We start from the raw sequence: 19,900 nt of genomic DNA on the forward strand, positions 1-19,900 counted from the left end.
CTGCATCAAGGAGTAAACCTCTATATATGGGCGCAGGCTCTACCAAGTGAGCCACCCGGGTGCCCTGGAACTGAAATTTCTACATCCTATGATACTCTGAAAATGCCATGACCAACAGGAACCCTAATTAGTCCTTCCAGAAAAATGTTTTTTTGTGATTGTTGCGGGCAAAAATCCTTGATTATGCAGCACGTTTTCTTAAAAAATGCAATAGAATATGCGAGATATTTATGCAATTTTATTCGATGAAATTGCGGGAACTTGCAAAAATTGCGGTTTGATGAAAAAAAAAGTGATTCCCCAACACCCTGCTTTTCAATGATGTTCACATCGCGTAATTACGTCACTTCATAACATTCCCATGGCAACAGGGGAAAATGGCTGCTCTTGTGTGAAGTAAATGCAACATTTTTCAACTTTCTGCTAAGATATATGTGACTTTTTTGCAACGAAAAGCCGTGCATATTTTGCGCGGAAATCGGCAATTTATGTGGCGAAAGTGCGGCGTATTTGAAAAAAGATGCGGCCCCCCCGCATAAATATGCGGACTTTGGCTGATTATGCATTGAATTATGTGATCGCATTTTTCTGGAGGGACTGGCTAATAGACCCAGACTCAAGACCCCCCCACCCCGAGTCACACAGTTAAAAACACACAAAAACACACACACACACACACACACACACACACACACACACACACACACACACACAAGTCAGTGACAGGCAGATGCAGACAGAGAAGTTAGTGAGGAGAGGAGCAGACAAAAGGCAGGACATGAATCAGCAGGGAAGTCAAGACCAGGAATGATTCAACTGAAGCACATCGTAGCGAGACGAGACAGACAACTGGCACCGAGTTGACCACATGTCTCAAGTGTGCCGTGTAGTTTTGTATGATGCTGATGTGAATGCAAACATATTACATGTAATCAGTGCCAAGTGTCAGCTTGCATCCCTGGCTCTGCAAAGTCACACTTACATTACACTGAGTGACGATAGGCTACACAATAACTAATTAGTGAAGCACAATTCTGTTATATTAATGAACAGACTTAGTTCCAAAAAGTTGCATAGAGGTTCTTTAAATTTATATATGAAAGTAGCATTCATTCAACAGACGTGATGTACAAAGGTATATTGTTTAATGTAATCCAGTCCAGTCAAAAGGTCAGCTTCTTTGCAGAACAGAGGGAAAAATGGTCATGTTAGATTTATTCACATTAGCTAAATTGTCTCATATTAATGGGAAGAAATAACACACATTCTTTATCAGTGGTGATCAAAACTGTCTTAGGATCAAGTATACAATCGGTTATAAATAGTGATACAGAAAGAAACCCAAAAGCCAAGTCAATCCAAAGGCCCTGCATTTATGATGGTCCTTTTAATCTATTAGAAATAGTTCAAAAGGACATACATTTTGGTCATCATGACATGTAGAACATTAGTCAGGTATCTGCTGAGACATGTTTTGGTAACATTATGAGAACCCCCTCTGACTGTACGGTCAATTCAACAAATCTGGGACTTGAGTCCACAACTATGGCAACACGGTTCTCTACTGGCAGACTGTGTGACATATCCATTCATTCATTTCTTTCCACAAACCATCTCTGACCTGTTCAAGAGACAGCAACATTCTGCTAGGTAACAGGAATGTTGTTACTGGACGATGTTTTCCTTTACATACTGTATATTTATGAATCTTCATACATACATATTTTACATGACGACAGCCTACAGTAGTAGGACAATAGATGTCATTAAATTCTAAAGCTACGCATACAAAATGTTCAAATGTTTGACACAACCTTACTATTGCTATACAAGAACCTTTTTAACTATATCAATGGGAAATGTTAAGTCATCCACTTTGATCTGTTCCCTGAGCTTTCCCCACCTGTAAATAATCACATTAATTAAAGGTGCACTATGAGTTCCTGCATGGTTTCAGCGCGATTTCTTTTTCGTCTCAAATTGCAGGCATCTCTCCTTGACCCGCTAGCTGCCTGCCCCCTGAATACACTGTGAAAAAGCCCGGCCTCGGGAGACAACACAGGGGTCGTAAACATCACGCAAACACTAGAGGCACAGGCTGTGCACCCAAATACAACAAACCACGTTCCAGCCAATCTCAGACAAGATGGTTATGGGAGGGGGGTGGGGGTTGGTTTTCAGTGCCCCCCACACACACACACACACATTATGTGCATGCACACTAACCCCCTCCCATAACCATCTTGTCTGAGACTGTCCTAGTGTTTGTTGACGTTTACTCGGTCCCGAGACCGGGCTTTTCCACAGTGTATTCAGGGGGCAGGCAGCTAGCGGATCAAGGAGAGACGCCTACGATTTGAGACAAAAATGAAATTGCACTGAAACCTTGCAGGAACTCATAGGGCACCTTTAAAGCCTTGCACACAGGTGTTTTCAGTTATTCTGATTAGACCTCTTCTCTGGTTAAAGTGTGAAGGGTGGAGCTACTGCTTTCTGAGATCACTCCATATACTATACAAAGTGTTTAATAAACACTCCGGAAAAGAGCTTTACTTCCACAAAGTGGAACAAACCTGAGTGAGTGGATCGTGGATGCGTAAGGGCTTCAAAGATTGACTCCATGATTTTGATAAAGTAGCTCCTCCACATCCCAACATTTCTTCCTGGCTCACTGTTGATATTTCTGACACTCAAGAGTTGAGTTTCGAACATTAACAGTGACATCTTTGGAGTGGGAGGTTTATACAGTGCTTTGTTTCACACCTTTAAAAGGGGATTCTAATTTGACCCCCAACAAGTCGCCCCGACCCACCTTCTCAGCCGGCTCTCCTGGCTTACGGTTTCCCTCCCTGCCGCGGAGGCTCTTGGCCGAGATGGCGCTCTCCGAGGTCTGCATGATGAGCTGGGTGGCCAGGAACTGCTGGACGTGCTCCAGGACATCGCGCTGCATCTCCAGCGCCATGTGGTACACGTCGTGGTCCGACGAGTTGTACATGACGGCGTTCTGGAACATCAGCATGATGTCGCGCTGGAACTCGGCCGTTGTACGGATCACGCCGGACTCAATGTTCTTCTTAATGGCCGACAGGTCCATGGGTCTGGAGCAGGAAGGATGGTGGGAGTAACAAGGGAGAGGGAGAGATGCGTTTATTAAACTGTGCGTTTACCACAAACAATCACCGTTATTTACTATTACTGTTATTACGCTGGTTAACAAAGATTAATTCCTATTGGCTGAAAACGAGAATTTTGTTGCGGCATGAATGCACTAAATGCACTTCAGATTCTGTGAGAATATACGTTGTGCATGTAATGTGTGTGCACATAAGATGTAATTCGACAAAAAAAAATTCTGAATTTACTTTATTGTCACTGTAAGTACATACAACGGAATTAAAAGTGCTCCTCTATGGTGCAAACATATAAACACACATTAAACTAAGAACATCAGATCAGAGAATGTGAAGATGGTAAAAAAAGATTAAAAACTAGAGTAAATAGTAAAATAGTGACATCATTTAGTAAAATAATTTATTAGCATTGCACATTACGTAAAATGCAGGTGCATAGCAGCATAAGTGGATGAAAGTGCTTATTGTGTGAGTGTGTGTGTGTGTGTGTGTGTGTGTGTGTGTGTGTGTTCTTACCTGTGTACTATGCTGTGGTAACCAGGCGCGATGTCATCTGACACAGGCTGCAGGAAGACACTGGCATACCTGAGAGAAACATGAATTGATGGAACTGTAAAACATCAGCTTCCCTTTAACTCTTTAGGGGGAGTTCACATTTTACAATTCTATTTACACACAGTGGGCTTTTACACTTCACTTGTGTGTACAACTGCTTTTAGGCAAAAATATATTAACACATTCATTGAACTAAAACAAAACAGATTGATTAAATACTATAATGTTGGAGTGTAAAATTAATAGAAAAAAGTCTCCTGCTATTCGATACCATGCAACAGCTCATTACAATCAGGACAATTGTGTGATAACCATAAAAATTGAGGCTCTAAAAAACTTTGACTGCGAGATATTGCTAAAGCATTTTGGTGTCAACAAAGACTGATTGGTTGTTGAGGTTGAGACACTCCCAAGAAGCTCCACCTGTGATTGGCTGCGGCTCTCCACACCAGCATAATGGCTTTCTTCCAGATCTTCTGGGCCTGCACTGCCTCCTGGTCCTCCCCACACGTAGATCTGATGCACACAGAGAGGAAGTGAGGACAGAGCAGGAATGAAAAGAGGATTGTGAAGTGCACGGGGAATGGAAAACAAGAAGCAGAAGAGAAATCACGTGGCAGAGAGGCAAGTAGAGATAAAATAAAAATAAAAAAAAGCACACATCTTTGGATTTTTATGTCAGCAGCCAAAAAGTGCTTAGCTCAGAGAAATGGAGCCTTAATCTGATTCAGAGGCCATGACATGAATACTCATGACAAATGCCAGCAAAGCTTCATCTAGTTTTAAAGGAGCATTTCTCCTAAAATGTTTTGTTGCGGTAAGGACTAATGGTGTAACGATATAGCGATCGCTATATCGTATTATTCAATCATCAACAATCCAATATTATCGATTCAAAGTCAAATTAATAATCTTTAAGATGCGCCTTTATTTTGAAATTCCCACTTTATATTTATTTATTTATTTTATGAAAAAGAGTAGTTTGCGGGCACCCGGGTAGCTCAGTTGGTAGACCCATGTCAACCCAAACCCAAGTTTACTCCTCGATGCAGCGACCGCGGGTTCGACTCTGCCCTGCAGCTCTTTGCTGATGTCATTCCCCCTCTTTCTCCCCTTTCATGTCTTCAGCTGTCCTGTCAAAATAAAGGCCTAAAAAATGGCCAAAAAAAATGATCTTAAAAATAAAACAGTTTGTTTTTAATTTAAAATGTCTGGAAGAGCTTAGTTGTGAAATTGTCAAATCATATTTTAGTTGCTTTTTGTATGAATCGCCTCGCAGGCCTCTGAATTGAATCAAAATCGAATCGTGGAAGACTTTGTGATATCAGTAACTATTGTATGGTTGGCTAAAGAATCAATAGAATACTGTGTGGTGATAAAAGGTGTGATTTAAAGCCCTGGTAAGGACAAGGGTTAGCTTAGGACATGGCCCTGGATTCACACAACATATCACCCGGTAGATAAAAATGGTTATTATGACACAATCGTCACAGTGCTTTCTGCAACCATGCACACACGGACACCTACAGCTGGGAAGAAGAGGCCGGGCTGCTGGCCAGTGAATCGGCTGTGTAGCGCTGGGAGGGCGGGCCGTAACCGTCCTCGCTCTCGCTGGCTGCCCGCTCCACCTCCGACAGATAGGGACCCTCCCCCTCCCCACACTCCTCTTTCAGCTCCATCCCTTCTTCTGGGTCGCCCTCACTCCCCGCCTCCTCCTCCTTCACCTCCTGGATTCAAGAACACACACATTAAGTGAAATGACTGTTTTTACAGAGGTTATGTATGTGTGTACGTGTGCACAAGACTGTTACCTTGGACTCTTTCCCAGACACAGAGCTGTCCTCAGAGTCTGTGGGACAGAAATGAGAAGGGGATTAGAAATATATAAGCATTGTGTGTGTGTGTGTGTGTGTGTGTGTGTGTGTGTGTGTGTGTGTGTCCCTATACATACACCACCCACCTAGGCAGGGTGGGTTGGGCTCCGGCTGGCTCCATTCCTCTCCTTCACTCTTGACCGTCGTGTCAGTGGCCTCCTTCCCCGCCGCCCCCCCCTCCTCCGTCACCTCACTTCCCGGTGCACCGTCGTCGGAGGTGACATCACTTCCGGTCGCCTCGGGCCCCTCACAGTTTCCCTTGAGCCGTTGTTCTCTTTTCATTTCCGGTTGATTCTGGGTCTCCATGCCGGGAGGAACCATGGCCGACATTGCGGCCACATCGCGAGGCTCCCGTGTGGGATCCGAGTCCTGGAGCGTGGGTTCTGGGTCTGAAGCCTTCAGCTCCTGGGTGTCCCAGGGGCCGGGAAGGGTGTGTCCTTCTGACACAGCCTCTTCACACAGAGAGAGAGCTGCTTCCACCGCTGCTGCATCCAAGGCCTCCACTGAGTCATCGACCTGGGAAGAAGGAGGGAAGGACAGGGACAAGAAGACAGAGAAGTTGGTGAACTAATACAGTACACAGCCAATATGATCTTATTGATTCAGGAAATGTTGTCCATGTTACATAATGATGCACTGGGAATTGGCCACAACAAGTCAAACATTTGCTTTTTTGTGTGTGCACAAAACAGAGTACATGATAAGACATCTGAAATATTGAGTAAATTTCATACTTCTCTACATCATAAACAAAAGGAAAAAAAAACACCCCAAGGCCTCCAAAAAGGGAGTAATCATTAAACAAATGAGCAGTGGTGGAATGAAACTAAGTACATTTACTTAAGTACTGTACTTAAGTGCAAATTTGAGGTACTCGTACTTTACTTGAGTCTTTTCTTTTCGTGCCACTTTCTACTTCGCTACATTTTAGAGAGAAATACTGTACTTTTTACTAGTGCCACTTTTCCATGTTGATAAGAGTGTTAAAATGAGAAACAATAATGGGACAAAAAGAAATCAAGGGACATTTAGAATAGATAAAAATGTGCGATTAATTGCGAGTTAACTATGACATTAACACGATTAAATACTTTAATCGGACACGCCACGCAGCGGACACGCCACACAGCGGACACGCCACACAGCGGACACGCCACACAGCGGACACGCCACACAGCAGACACGCCACACAGCAGACACGCTCACGCCATGCAGCCAGTGTGCAGGAGCCCTTACTCCTCCACATACTGCTGCAGTAATATGTTTTCGGTCTAACATATTCCCCAATTAACATAAATAAAATAGCCAACCAACTCTGATCCTGGTCATGTTTGACCCTTTAATGGTGAATGATACAAACTGACGTGGAGCCTTTGATTAATAAGCCAAGTATGTACCTTCTCCTCTATGATGGCGATGATGTCTCCTACTGTCTCCAGGTCCAATTCGTCTCCCATGTAAGACACAGCTACAAGGTCCTCCACCAACCCCGTCTCCTCGCCGAGCTCTACCTTCACTGCAGCTTCTGCTTCACCCTCTACACACACACACACACACACACACACACACACACACGTCTGTGAGTCGGGTACGGCACTCGTAGTAGGAAACAACAAGTGTGTGTATTTGTGTGCATGCAACAACAGTTATGCAAAGTGATTTTACCTGTGATGACCTCATGACCAGGTGGTAAGGCAGTGGCTGCGGTGGCTGTCTGTATGCCATTGGTGAGGCTTCCAGTAGAGTCTCCCTCCCCAACCTGACATTAATCAATCCAAGAATAACCCAAAAGTGAGGTTGAAACTGCTATGATTTTGATAAAATTGTACAGTTCAAAATAATATTCATTGACATTAGAATAGAGAATATTAGAATGTTGCAGTAAGATCTCCTGTCCGTGAATCATTGCTGCTTTAAGGCTCCGACACACCAACCCGACGACCGACCGACGGCAGAAAAGCCAGTCTGACTGATCAGTCTCCCCGAGTTGGTTAAAAAAATGCCTCGGAACACACCGAAGTGACGCCAACTTGAGCGTACGTTCTGCACATGCGCGAGACGTAATACGCCTCCATAACAGCAGGCGCCACTGATCTGTATTTGGCGCCCAAAAAATGAAAACTGGCAGCTGATTGGATGAACACCTCACGTGGGTCTGGCTTCTCCCGAATTTCAAAGCCAGACCATCATGGCAGCTCGTTCAGAATACGATCTCATATTTTACAAAAATAGTTCAGCGAAAAACTGAATCGTTTCATTTCAGATGAAAACATTTAAAAAGCGAGAAATCAGGCGGCATTTCCGGTAATTGGTCATTGAGTTGCTGAATCTGTCTTCATTTCAGATCGACAAAGGTCAGTTTAAAAGATCGAGCACCCACGGAAAATACTGAGCACCCATGTGTGCCAGACTGCCAGTAGGCAACATTAATTTAAAATTAAATAATTGCACTAATGTCAGTGTGATTGGTTATGTTGGTGGCATGGATTCTTAATTTCCCACGAAGCTGATTGCGTGTCCGTTCAACTTTTCATCTCCAATCCTATCTGTATTTATGAGAAGTGGCGCTGTCCTGAGTTGAAAGATAGCATACTATTTTTTTTTTTTTTTTTAAAGGGCATGCGCCCGTAAGCACCCACGGAGGAAAATATAAATCGGCGCCTGTATGTGTCAGTGCCTTTAAAAAGTCACCAAATCAGTGAATGGTGCATTCACTAACATGTAATAATATAAACTCTATAAGACTGTGAGCTAAAACAAGAAGTCTTAAAAAGATGCACAGCCAATCATCGTTATCTTCATTCATTCCAAATGAATATTCCATTACCTTTTGTACAGCGCAGACCTTTTAAGCTTATTTTCTAGTAACATTCCATCAATTTGTGTTTATGGTGTATATCTTTGAGGCGTTTACAGGTCTTGCTTGTTGCTTTATATGATTTTATATAATTTCCAATTGCTGGTATTCTCACGGGTCTGAATGTCACGATGTAAGCTAAGCTGGCTCTCACCACACGGGTGCTGGCCGAGATGAGGTTGCCTTTTTTCAGCAGTTCTGACAGGAGAGGTGAGGGCGGCGGCGTGGCCTTCTGGGTGAGGAGCCTCTTCTGTGGTGAATCATCTACTAGAGCAGCCAGGCCCCCATCTTTGGGCCCTGGGCCTGGAGCATCCGTCGCTGGTAGGAACACTCCGACCCCCTGGGCCTGGCAGAGGCAGCAAACAGTCAGTGAGAGGGGTTGGCACAGTTGAGCTGCAACATCTCACCTAGCTCATTCCAGGAGCTGAGACTGCCAAAAACACCATCATGTGAGGTGATCTTTTTCCACTGTTTCATAATAAGACTAAATAAACTACTTGGAGATACACAAAAGGCACTTTTGTGGAGTCTACAGTGCTGATTTCAATCTTAACATATTGTAAACAGACACACCAAGACTTTAATTTGACCAGAGATGTTGGTGTTGAATTGCAGTTTATGTGACAGCCACCAAATCTACTACAGTGAAGCCTGAATTATACTTCTGTGCGATACCTGAAGTACAGTAACAGTGAGTACTAATATGTTCCGGGAAATTATTTCATGATAAAAAAAGGTAAACCCCTTATTTAAACACATTTGTATTCTTGCGGTATCTCATCACTGCTAAATGAGTATATAGACCAAACGCTGTTTTACACGAGTGTGTTCTTACAACTGAGTGGGTGGTGGTGTCATCGGAGGCTACGCCTCCTGTATCCATGGACTGTGTGGAGACCGAAGAGTCAGCCTGAGAGTCCATGGTGGGGGGGCTGGCACCCATGGGAGAACGTACAGTTACACTGGGCAGACGCTTAGGTGTGTTTTTCATCGCCTGACGAGCTGTGATGGACAGAGAACATGAGAGGGGGCGAATAAGAGAGAGAATACATCAATCTGTTTTTGTTCATGGAATCAGAAAAAAAAAACAACACAGAATTTAGGAGAAAGACATCTAGTGAAAGCACACAAGTCAACCCAAGAACATCAGAGAAAGAAGTGTCTTAATAAGTCCCTTACAAGTATCGTGTAATACAAAAGATATTCCAAGAAGAGGGCAGGGCAAAGTTTTCTAGAAGTTGTAGATTTGTAGCATATAAGCCCTCACTGGAACATAATTATTTATTTATTTATATATATATATATATATATATATATATATATATATATATATATATATATATGATGTATATATATTCATTAAGACTATGAGAAATGCGTACATTAGTGTTTTTTTTTTTTCTTAATGTCATAAAACTGTACAACACTGAAATTACTATGATGTTTATGAAATGTTTATCTTGGCAAAATAGCAGATATTCTCTTTGTAAAGCTCTCGCAACTTGAAAAGCGGATGTATTTGGCAAAATAACATATTGACAGAAATCTAGTGAAATGTATTATGTTATTTAAGACGCTATTTAAAAATCTCTATCACAGCATGCCAGCTCGTGTGGGGGTATGACACAGTGGAAACACCTATCATAGAGAGAAGTATGAATTTCACATTAAACACCCACACGATCCAAGATATTCAGATTTCCTGCAGAGAAATGACAGCGCTCAACAGCAGGGCTTCCCAGTGTGCAGGCGGAGCATACCTTGGTATGCTGTTTCTGTGGCTCTCCTCTTCTGTTCCGCTTCCTCCTCAGCCTGCTTCTTTTTTCTGAGGTTGGAAAATCACACAGTTTAACAACCTGAGAAGATGGTATATAGGGTGGTGGTACAAGGGCAAAAAGGAAAGGGGATGGATTGTGGCTGAAAGGTCTGAATTGCAGCAGCGAGCTGGGTGAACCCTCTCCCATGCGTTGTAACGAGAACTGCTGGGTGTTACTGAGCGAGTAGCTGCTCCAGGGTGGTTGCTCACTGGCCGACAGAGACTAAAAGGCGGTTTTATGCTTCTGCGTCACCTCCACGCCATCGCCCCTACGGCGTCGTGACCCTTTTGGAGTTCTGCATCGTGGTTGCTTTGCATCGCGGTGCATTTCACTGCCAAAACGCTAGGGGGGTGACAAGTCGGAGGTTATTTGCGAGGTGTCTGCCAGACAATTTATGTCATGTTAGCAAGCAAACTTTAGCAGTACTGCTTGCCGGCGAAGTGCTAATTTCAAAACGTTACGGACATATAGACTCTTTACATACGGATAACCCCGTCAATGTAACCAAAATATGTCTGAATTGAAAAAGCTGACGTCCGTGAACTAGCATGTTGCTACTCCCCACAGTAGGCTGCTTAAAACACCGACTATCAACACATAGAACGAGTTGACCAATCACAGTCCTTGCGGTCTGTGTCGCCTCAACGCAAAGTTACACATTTTTTGGAGGTGCACGTCGAGCTACGGCGGAGGGCTCGGAGGAGGGTTCGTAGTGGGGGTATGCCGTCGATTTGACGCAGAAGCATAAATCAGCCTTTAGGCTGTCCAAAATCTTCCCCCTTGTTCACTCATTCAATAGCCTCCATGTAATTAGACACTCGGTAGTTCTCACTCTATAGTGAGCAGTAAATGAAGATTTCGGTCATCGATTCATCGTCTTTGTGTGTCATCACTGACAGGTGATGAGTCACACGCAGTGATTTTTACATCTATAAAATGCAACGCTATTGTTCGAAAGTGGCTTCTGTACAATGGACACTACATTTTGGTTCCATGGTGGAGTTTTGGAGGTAACTATTATACACTGTACCAGTCAAAAGTTTGGACACGCTTTCCCATTCAAGTCAATAAGAAAGCATGTCCAAACTTTTGACTGGTTCTGTTTATACACATGTACACGCAAATAAAATGGCACAGGGTAAATTATAGTGCACTATATTATTAAATAAGGAAGTGATTTTAGACTTTGGCCTGAGGATTTACTAGACAACGGCTGTCTGTACAAGACAAAAATGTATCACGTGTAGCATATTCACAGGCTACAGCAGCATTAAGCGCACGCACAGCTAAGGAGCATGGGAAGTTAGGGTCATTTTCTTTGCGGAAATCTTGTCATGAACTAAATGTTGTACATGTTCTCATTTTGACAAATTTCAGGAGATCAGGATCACCAAAGTTGTTAAAATCCAACTGAAATTAAATTGCACTTTGGGTTATTATTTTTGCTACAGCATACAGTACATATAGGAGTCCTACAGTGTGATCTCTGCCCACAGCTCCTTCAGCTGGGAGTCGATGTGACCCGTCTGGATCAGATCCACCTCCTTCTTCAACTTCCTGTCGGGACAGAAAGGACAGGGGGATTACCGGTCATGCCTCGTAGTCAAACGTCTTTTAAGCGATCTTCTTTTTAAGGGTCTATGTACCTGTACTGCTCCTGTGTGTCTCGCAGCAGTTTCTTCAGTTCCTCTATCCGCTCAGTGGTTAGCCTACGAACGATGACATCTTCGATGGTTTCGACCACCTCGCCCTTCTCACCGCGTTTACGCCTGGAGCAGAGGAAGGCACAAACACTTTAAGTCAACTCACAAATATGTTACCCGCGTCAGACAAAGTGACAACACTTTCTTATAATTCTGCACACAAGCGTGTGTCTACGTCTGTGTTACAATACTGACTTTGGTGCTTCCGTGGCCTCCAGCAGCTCAGAGTATTGGGAGGCACAGTGCTGAGAAACGGAGAGAATATCTGTTATCCTGAGGCCCATTTTGCAGAGCTTGGCAGAGTTATCTGCTCAAAAGACAACTGGAGAAAATGTTTTGGAGGTTTGCAGCTTTCTCACCTTCTGTGAGAACCAGTCAGGTGGACGGCCTGGCTCGGAGAAAGGCTTGATGGCTCTACTTACAGACACCCTGGAAAAAGAAATTCAGAGAGAAATGCATTCAAGTTAGGAATAAATTCAGATGCGTAAAAGTGAAGTCCAGGGTATTGTGAAACAGCATTTGAACAGTTCATTAAAAATATAAACCGCTTTGTAGTATTATGCCTCAACAGCTGTCAAAATAAATATTATTTCAATTATTTTTTTAAAGGGTTCAGCTGATACAATAAAAAAAAAAAAAAAAAAAAAAAACAGGTTGATACTGGTCTTCTCAAACAAACTGCTTATTGATTGTCAAGGGCATGTACCACCACTGAATAAGATCCTATCTGTCACCATTCAGACACTATACATAGCCCAAGTCTGACCTCTAGTGGTGAGAGTTAAGACTAACAGATTTAACAGGACATACTACTGTAGTATTTTTGCACCATGCCCTAAAAGTTGGATATAACCAGATAATGTATGTGAGCTAATATGTTAAATTTTAAAGAGAAAAACGTTCAGTTTGCCAATTACATGAATTAAATCAAGTGTGAATGGATGGGTTGATGCTCTTTTCTTGTTAAAGGGGAACTATGCAATTTTTTTAACTTAATTTCCCTTAACTGAACAGCTTCGGAGTCATTGGAATGGTAATATGACTTTTTTCTGGTTGAATGGTGGTCGTCTCGCCTCCCCCTAGCACCTGTGAGCGGAAAAACCACCCTTGCAACTTTCGGCCGACGAGCCAGCTGCCTCAGCGTCAGAAAGTATCGCATGAAATCAGGTCTCGCGATGTAACAAATTGCTTCACGGCACTGCACACATACATACAGGAACCCGGCTAGCTATAAGAACAAGGTAGCGATGGAGTTTTTCACACTATCGTCAGGGGGACGGACGGAGAGAAACCTGCTAGCAAAAAGTGAGAAAACAGCGAAGAAATGGCCAAAAATGCATAGCGTCCCTTTAATGAAGATCACAATTGTTGAAGGGTTTGTTGAGAGGTCAAAGATACTTGACTGGACTGATTTGATTTGTTTGCAGTAAAAAGCTTGAGTAAAAAGCATATTTTTTATATACTTTGATTTTATATTTTTTTTACTATAATGGAGACAGTATACTCTTTGGTGACTTTCTATGTGTGAAATGTATGAATGCAGAAATCTGATGAACTGTTTCTGCCCCCTTTTGCCAATAACAAAAACAGTTGAGTAAATTGTAGAGTAGGTTTTCTTCTTACCAGTTTTGGTCGCCACTCCTCATAACAGAGGAGGCCAGACACAGTTTCTCCCTGACTGACCAGGGCTCTGTTGGCCCCACATTCAGTAGCTTGTGTTCTGTGAAAAAAGTACAAAATACAGTGAAATCATAACATGCGCAGGTATTCTTGGCAGCGGGAGCATGCCTATGTTCCCACATTTTTTTCAAAATTAAGCCCTATGTTCCCGCAGTTCCCACATTTTTAAGATTATCTTTCCAAAATTAAGCCCAATGTTCCCAGATTTCCTTTTTCATAAATTTGTATCAGATTGTATCCCCCTAACCCTAAAAAATGTTGTGGGAGGATTGAGCTTAAAGGTCCCATGACATGGTGCTCTTTGGATGCTTTTATATAGACCTTAGTGGTCCCCTAATACTGTATCTGAAGTCTCTTTTATATAGACCTTAGTGGTCCCCTAATACTGTATCTGAAGTCTCTTTTATATAGACCTTAGTGGTCCCCTAATACTGTATCTAAAGTCTCTTTTATATAGACCTTAGTGGTCCCCTAATACTATATCTGAAGTCTCTTTTATATAGGTCTCACTTTCTCAAAGGCAGAGCAGGATACCCAGGGCTCGGTTTACACCTATCACCATTTCTAGCCACTGGGGGACCATAGGCAGGCTGGGGGAACTCATATTAATGTTAAAAAAACTCATAAAGTGAAATGTTCATGCCATGGGACCTTTAAATTGAAGGGAAATGTAGGAACACAAGACCTCAAAATGTCCTAGAAATGTGGGAACATAGGGCCTAATTTTTAGTGTAAAAAAAAATAATCTTAGAACATAGAGCTGACCCCTTGGCAGCCTCTGGCTTGTAACCTGCTTGTAACTAGCTTATTGATATGCCTTATTTCAGGGCACAAACATGATAACGGCAAACCTCAATCCCAGGACAAATACATTTGGCCCATTTTGTTAAAACACAGAGGTTTTTGCTAGACCCCTTCAAACACTCAGTTGGGTTTTATTCTGCCATTAAACAATTTATGCATGACATACTCGTCCAAATGTGCGCACAACAGATAACTCGGATAAACAGACATCGTTATGAGTTACAGTGTCTTCTGTCAGAGCAGACAAATTAATCTGTCTTTCATGTCACATTCTACGTTAACTAACTAGCTGTCATCAGGATGAGTCTGTTTTGTTTTTTGTCAAGAGTAACGTTAATTTGTTTAACGTTCCTCACGGTCCTGTCCCTATACAACTCAAATAAGCTATACGCACAGAGATATATTAATGATGTAGCTAAACGTAAAAAATATGACGGCCACCCGCAGCCGCGCACCTGGAGGTTTTCTTGTTTAACAGAGTTAGCTAGCTAGCTACTGTTAGCTAGCTAGATTGTTTACTAACGTTAGCTTGTGTCGTTTTTTTAGATGATGCTTCTGAGACTTATTGTAGCACTTCGCGTGTTTCTCTCAAGTGCTGGGGTTTAAACTAATATGTTGCTTATTAGTATTAATATAGTATCAAAATAGTGATAAGCCATGGTTCTGCAGACACTATCATACATTAGCTAAGCGTTTGGTAACATTTAAACAGTAGCGTTAGCTTAGCAATGTTGATTACGGGGGACACATTCACGAGACACACACAGCTACACGGCGTACATTTGATCAAGCAACGACGCTAAACGGCTGGAGTGCAACCGTTAATGTAATACATCCATGGGTACAACCAAAGTAAATTAACCGCAATGTTTGGAGTTTGTTTACGTTGCTGTTAGTTTTTCTATAAATCACGAACAAAATCGAGAAAGAGTACTCACTGCCGATACCGCTCGCCATTTCTTTTGTGATAAGGCCGCGTACACAACTTCCGCCGGACAGTTTTTAGTGGTACACACAGACGTTACGGTGAAAAAGGAAAAAAGCAACAAAAAAAAAGTAAAACTAAATATAGAAAGGTTTCTGTTTGATCCCGAATTTAGTTTCGAAAAAACAGGCATTTTTTTCTTCCATTTTTTCATTTTTAAATTCCAGTCAGGCATTAAAGCTATATTTTAATACATTTGTAAAAGGTTGATAGGAGGTCCTTCTGTATTTATGTTGCTGTGTCTTGTTGGTGTTAACACCAGGGGCGATTCTAGGATCCGACCTTTAGGGGTGCTCAGCCCCTAATGAGAATGTGACACGGATACAGTGGCTTGCAAAAGTGTTAACTCCCCCTGCTAAATAAGTGATTTTACAGGATAACAATGACTATATGTATTTATTATTACAACAGTATAAGATAAATGCAAAATATTAAACATATGAAAAAACTACGGAAGTCACTTTACGGACTACCAGAATCAAATGAAATGATAATGAGGTGTAAACAATAAATAAATAAATAAATAGGAAATAAAAACTTTCCTTGACTGGGTTACAGATGCATAGCACTGACGACAGCGACACAGGGTATTAAACCTGTTTCTTTGAATCTGTAATGGTTTGTCCTCTGTCACTAACAGACAAGTTTACAAACTCTAACTTGAAGCATTAAAATTTATTAAATAATAATTTGTTTTTAATTATTATAATTTGTAGGGGGGCTGAGATGAAGGGTGTCTAAAATCACCACTGGTTAACACCAACCACATCTAAACCAGAAATATCACAGCAGACAGCAGATGCTTGTTGTGTCTTGTAAGAAAACCAATTGTGAGTTGGTATACTGTCAGGATTGTAGAAATACGGAGGTCATGGGTGGAAGTTTTGATTTATTGAATTATTTTCCACATTTTCTTTATGCGTTTAACTAGACAAATTATATTTTCTAAAAATGTTATCTGCCTAAGTGACGGTCTGAAAGTTGTTTCAAAGCCCTCTCTACATTGTCAGGAATATAATTCTGGTAGAGACATACAACATTTTCTAATTTAATGTGATTTTTTTATTATTTCTTGTTTGTTTAAAAAAAAACTCAAATTTAGAGGGTCCTGTGATAAGATCCAGGAGTTTTGGACCAGGATACATAATAACCTATGTCAGACTGCAGGGACCCAGGTTCCATTCAGCCCAAGATTATTTGTTCTGGAAGATGGGTCAATCCTAAACACACACACACAGGTTCATTTCTGACATAACTCTCCCTCACAGTCTTGGTGGCTGTGTGCACATACTGTACACTCTCTCTCTCACACACACACACACACACACACACACACACACACACACACACACACACACACACACACACACACACACACACACATTTACACATATATATACAAATATTTGAATTAGAATAAAATATAAACCATAAAGCAGGGAATAAAATAGAACAAACTATATAAAAGTAGCACTAAAAGATGAAAAAAGAAAAAACTTCATAATTTTTTTACAAGAAATATATAGGCTATGTGCTATCAGTATAATACGAGTGAGCCAGTATTATAGTGCAAATAGAAATACTTTTACAGTGGGAATGAGGATAGTGCAATAGGTAGTGGTAATGTACAAAACCAGCATTGACCCAATTGCATTACCACGTGCATAAAAATAGATAGATAAAATAGATAGATAGATAGATAGATAGATAGATAGATAGATAGATATTTATTCACCCCGAGGGAAATTTTAGACATCCAGTAGCTTAGACAACCACACATGCACACTTACACTCACCTTAAAGATTATTAGGAACACCTGTAAGATTTCTCGTTAATGCGATTATCTAATCAACCAATCACATTGCAGCTGCTTCAATGCATTTAGGGGTTTGGTCCAGGTCTAGACAATCTCCTGAACTCCAAACTGAATGTCAGAATGGGAAAGAAAGGTGATCTAAGCAACTTTGAGCGTGGCATGGTTGTTAGTGCCAGACGGGCTGGTCTGAGTATTTCACAATCTGCTCAGTTACTGGGATTTTCACGCACAACAATTTCTAGGGTTTACAAAGAATGGTCTGAAAAAGTAAAAACATCCAGGATGCTTCAGTCCTGGGGGGTGAAAATGCCTTGTTGATGCTAGAGGTCAGAGGAGAATGGGCCGACTGATTCAAGCTGATAGAAGATCAACTTTGATTCAAATAACCACTAAGCCACAACACGCACAACCTTGAGGCGGACACCTACACCAGCAGAAGACCCCACCGGGTACCACTCATCTCCACTAAAAATAGGAAAATGAGGCTACAATTTGCACAAGCTCACCAAAATTGGACAGTTGAAGACTGGAAAAATTTTGCCTGGTCTGATGAGTCTCGATTTCTGTTGAGACATTCAGATGGTAGAGTCAGAATTTGGCGTAAACAGAATGAGAACATAGATCCGTCATGCCTTGTTACCACTGGGCTGGCTGGTGGTGATGGTGTAATGGTGTGGGGGATGTTTTCTTGGCACACTTTAGGCCCCTTAGTACCAATTGGGCATGTTTAAATGCCACAGCCTACCTGAGCCTTGTTTCTGACCATGTCCATCCTTTTATGACCACCATGTACCCATCCTCTGATGGCTACTTCCAGCAGGATAATGCACCATGTCACAAAGCTTGAATCATTTCAAATTGGTTTCTTGAACATGACAATGAGTTCGCTGTACTAAAATGGCCCCCACAGTCACCAGATCTCAACCCAATAGAACATCTTTGGGATGTAGTGGAACGGGAGCTTCGTGCCCTGATTGTGCATCCCACAAATCTCCATCAACTGCAAGATGCTATCCTCTCAATATGGGCCAACATTTCTAAAGAATGCTTCCAGCACCTTGTTGAATCAATGCCACCAAGAATTAAGGCAGTTCTGAAGGAGAAAGGGGGTCAAACACGGTATTAGTAGGGTGTTCCTAATAATCCTTTAGGTGAGTGTATATCTCACATACATAAAAATCACTCACAGAAATTTAAAGGTCCCATGGCATGACAATGTCACTTCATGAGGTTTTTTAACATTAATATGCGTTCCCCCAGCCATATGGCCCCCCAGTGGCTAGAAATGGTGATAGGTGTAAACCGAGCCCTGGGTATTCTGCTCTGCCTTTGAGAAAATGAAAGCTCAGATGGGCCAATCAGGAATCTTCTCCTTATGAGGTCATAAGGAGCAAGGTTACCTCCCCTTTCTCTGCTTTGCCCTCCCAGAGAATTTGGCCCACCCATGAGAGAGAGAGAGAGACATCATGGCTTTCAAACGAGCAAAGTTGCAGTTGGTCAAGGCCACACCCCCATCCTCCACCTTGCACCCCCCTCTCCTCAATAGTTACAGACATAGAAATGGCACATCCTAAGGAAAGCTCATTGTGGGACTGGCTCTAGTGGCTGTAATCCTGAGGGAAATAGACTTCATACAGTATTAGGGGACTAAGGCTATAAAAGAGACTTCAGATACAGTATTAGGGGACCACTAAGGCCTATATAAAAGAGACTTCAGATACAGTATTAGGGGACCACTAAGGTCTATATAAAAGAGACTTCAGATACAGTATTAGGGGACCACTAAGGCCTATATAAAAGAGACTTCAGATACAGTATTAGGGGACCACTAAGGTGTATATAAAAGAGACTTCAGATACAGTATAAGGGGACCACTAAGGTCTATATAAAAGAGACTTCAGATACAGTATTAGGGGACCACTAAGGTCTATATAAAAGAGACTTCAGATACAGTATTAGGGGACCACTAAGGTCTATATAAAAGAGACTTCAGATACAGTATTAGGGGACCACTAAGGTCTATATAAAAGAGACTTCAGATACAGTATTAGGGGACCACTAAGGTCTATATAAAAGCATCCAAAGAGCACCATGTCATGGGACCTTTAAAGAGTTAACAATTTGTGAAGTGATTACAAAGAATCAGAATCAGAAAAGCTTCATTGCCAAGTACGTTTTTTACACATACAAGGAATTTGTTTTGGTGTTGTAGGTGCATGTCACACATTCTCTAAATTAAGAAAAAAACAAAACAATATAAGTATAAATATACTGTATATACACAGTGGTCTGGTATGGAGTGACCATGTGATGCAATGACTATGATAAGGTGCTATGGTAGAGTGTCTGCACTGGTGGTAGTGCAAAAGTGAACAGCGCAGGGACTGAACAGTGCAATAGCATAGTCTACTATTAAATATCAACTATGACTATGAAAAGACAAGAATGTAAACATAATAGAACTGCTTGACAAACAAGAAAAGTAATAATATACTTTAAGAACAATAACAGGAAATAAGTTATAAGATGTAGATGTTATGACCACAGTCCAGATTGTGTAGGAGGGCTAATATAGCCTATAATAAGCTGAGAGAGACAGGCTCATGCTGAAAAGTCCATTTCTCCCCTCCCCCTATGTGTGGTATTGAAGAGTTGGATGGCCCTGGGGACAAAGGAC

The 19,900-nt window shown here is 41.8% G+C and overlaps 1 protein-coding gene across 2 annotated transcripts in view; it reads right to left on the reverse strand.

Moving 5' to 3' along the window:
- Nucleotides 1-15,460, reverse strand: part of brd8b (bromodomain containing 8b) — a 19,689-nt gene extending 4,229 nt beyond the window's left edge. Inside the window, exons 1-17 of one of the 2 annotated variants that reach the window (XM_028590029.1) lie at nt 15,360-15,460; nt 13,561-13,657; nt 12,297-12,366; nt 12,133-12,182; nt 11,881-12,003; nt 11,711-11,791; nt 10,178-10,242; nt 9,253-9,419; nt 8,572-8,763; nt 7,226-7,319; nt 6,958-7,097; nt 5,647-6,076; nt 5,498-5,535; nt 5,214-5,413; nt 4,110-4,202; nt 3,648-3,716; nt 2,813-3,098 (exon numbers count right to left, since the gene is read on the reverse strand). In XM_028590029.1, the coding sequence (XP_028445830.1) occupies nt 2,813-3,098; nt 3,648-3,716; nt 4,110-4,202; nt 5,214-5,413; nt 5,498-5,535; nt 5,647-6,076; nt 6,958-7,097; nt 7,226-7,319; nt 8,572-8,763; nt 9,253-9,419; nt 10,178-10,242; nt 11,711-11,791; nt 11,881-12,003; nt 12,133-12,182; nt 12,297-12,366; nt 13,561-13,657; nt 15,360-15,378 (2,214 nt within the window). In that variant the 5' untranslated portion in view covers nt 15,379-15,460. Of the gene's footprint in view, nt 1-2,384; nt 3,099-3,647; nt 3,717-4,109; nt 4,203-5,213; nt 5,414-5,497; nt 5,536-5,646; nt 6,077-6,957; nt 7,098-7,225; nt 7,320-8,571; nt 8,764-9,252; nt 9,420-10,177; nt 10,243-11,710; nt 11,792-11,880; nt 12,004-12,132; nt 12,183-12,296; nt 12,367-13,560; nt 13,658-15,359 lie in introns of those variants that run through there. The other variant, XM_028590028.1, reaches the window with a different exon arrangement.
- Nucleotides 15,461-19,900: the final 4,440 nt, after the last annotated feature.

Source organism: Perca flavescens, chromosome 10 (genome assembly GCF_004354835.1).
Source record: "Perca flavescens isolate YP-PL-M2 chromosome 10, PFLA_1.0, whole genome shotgun sequence".
Taxonomy (NCBI): Eukaryota; Metazoa; Chordata; class Actinopteri; order Perciformes; family Percidae; genus Perca; species Perca flavescens.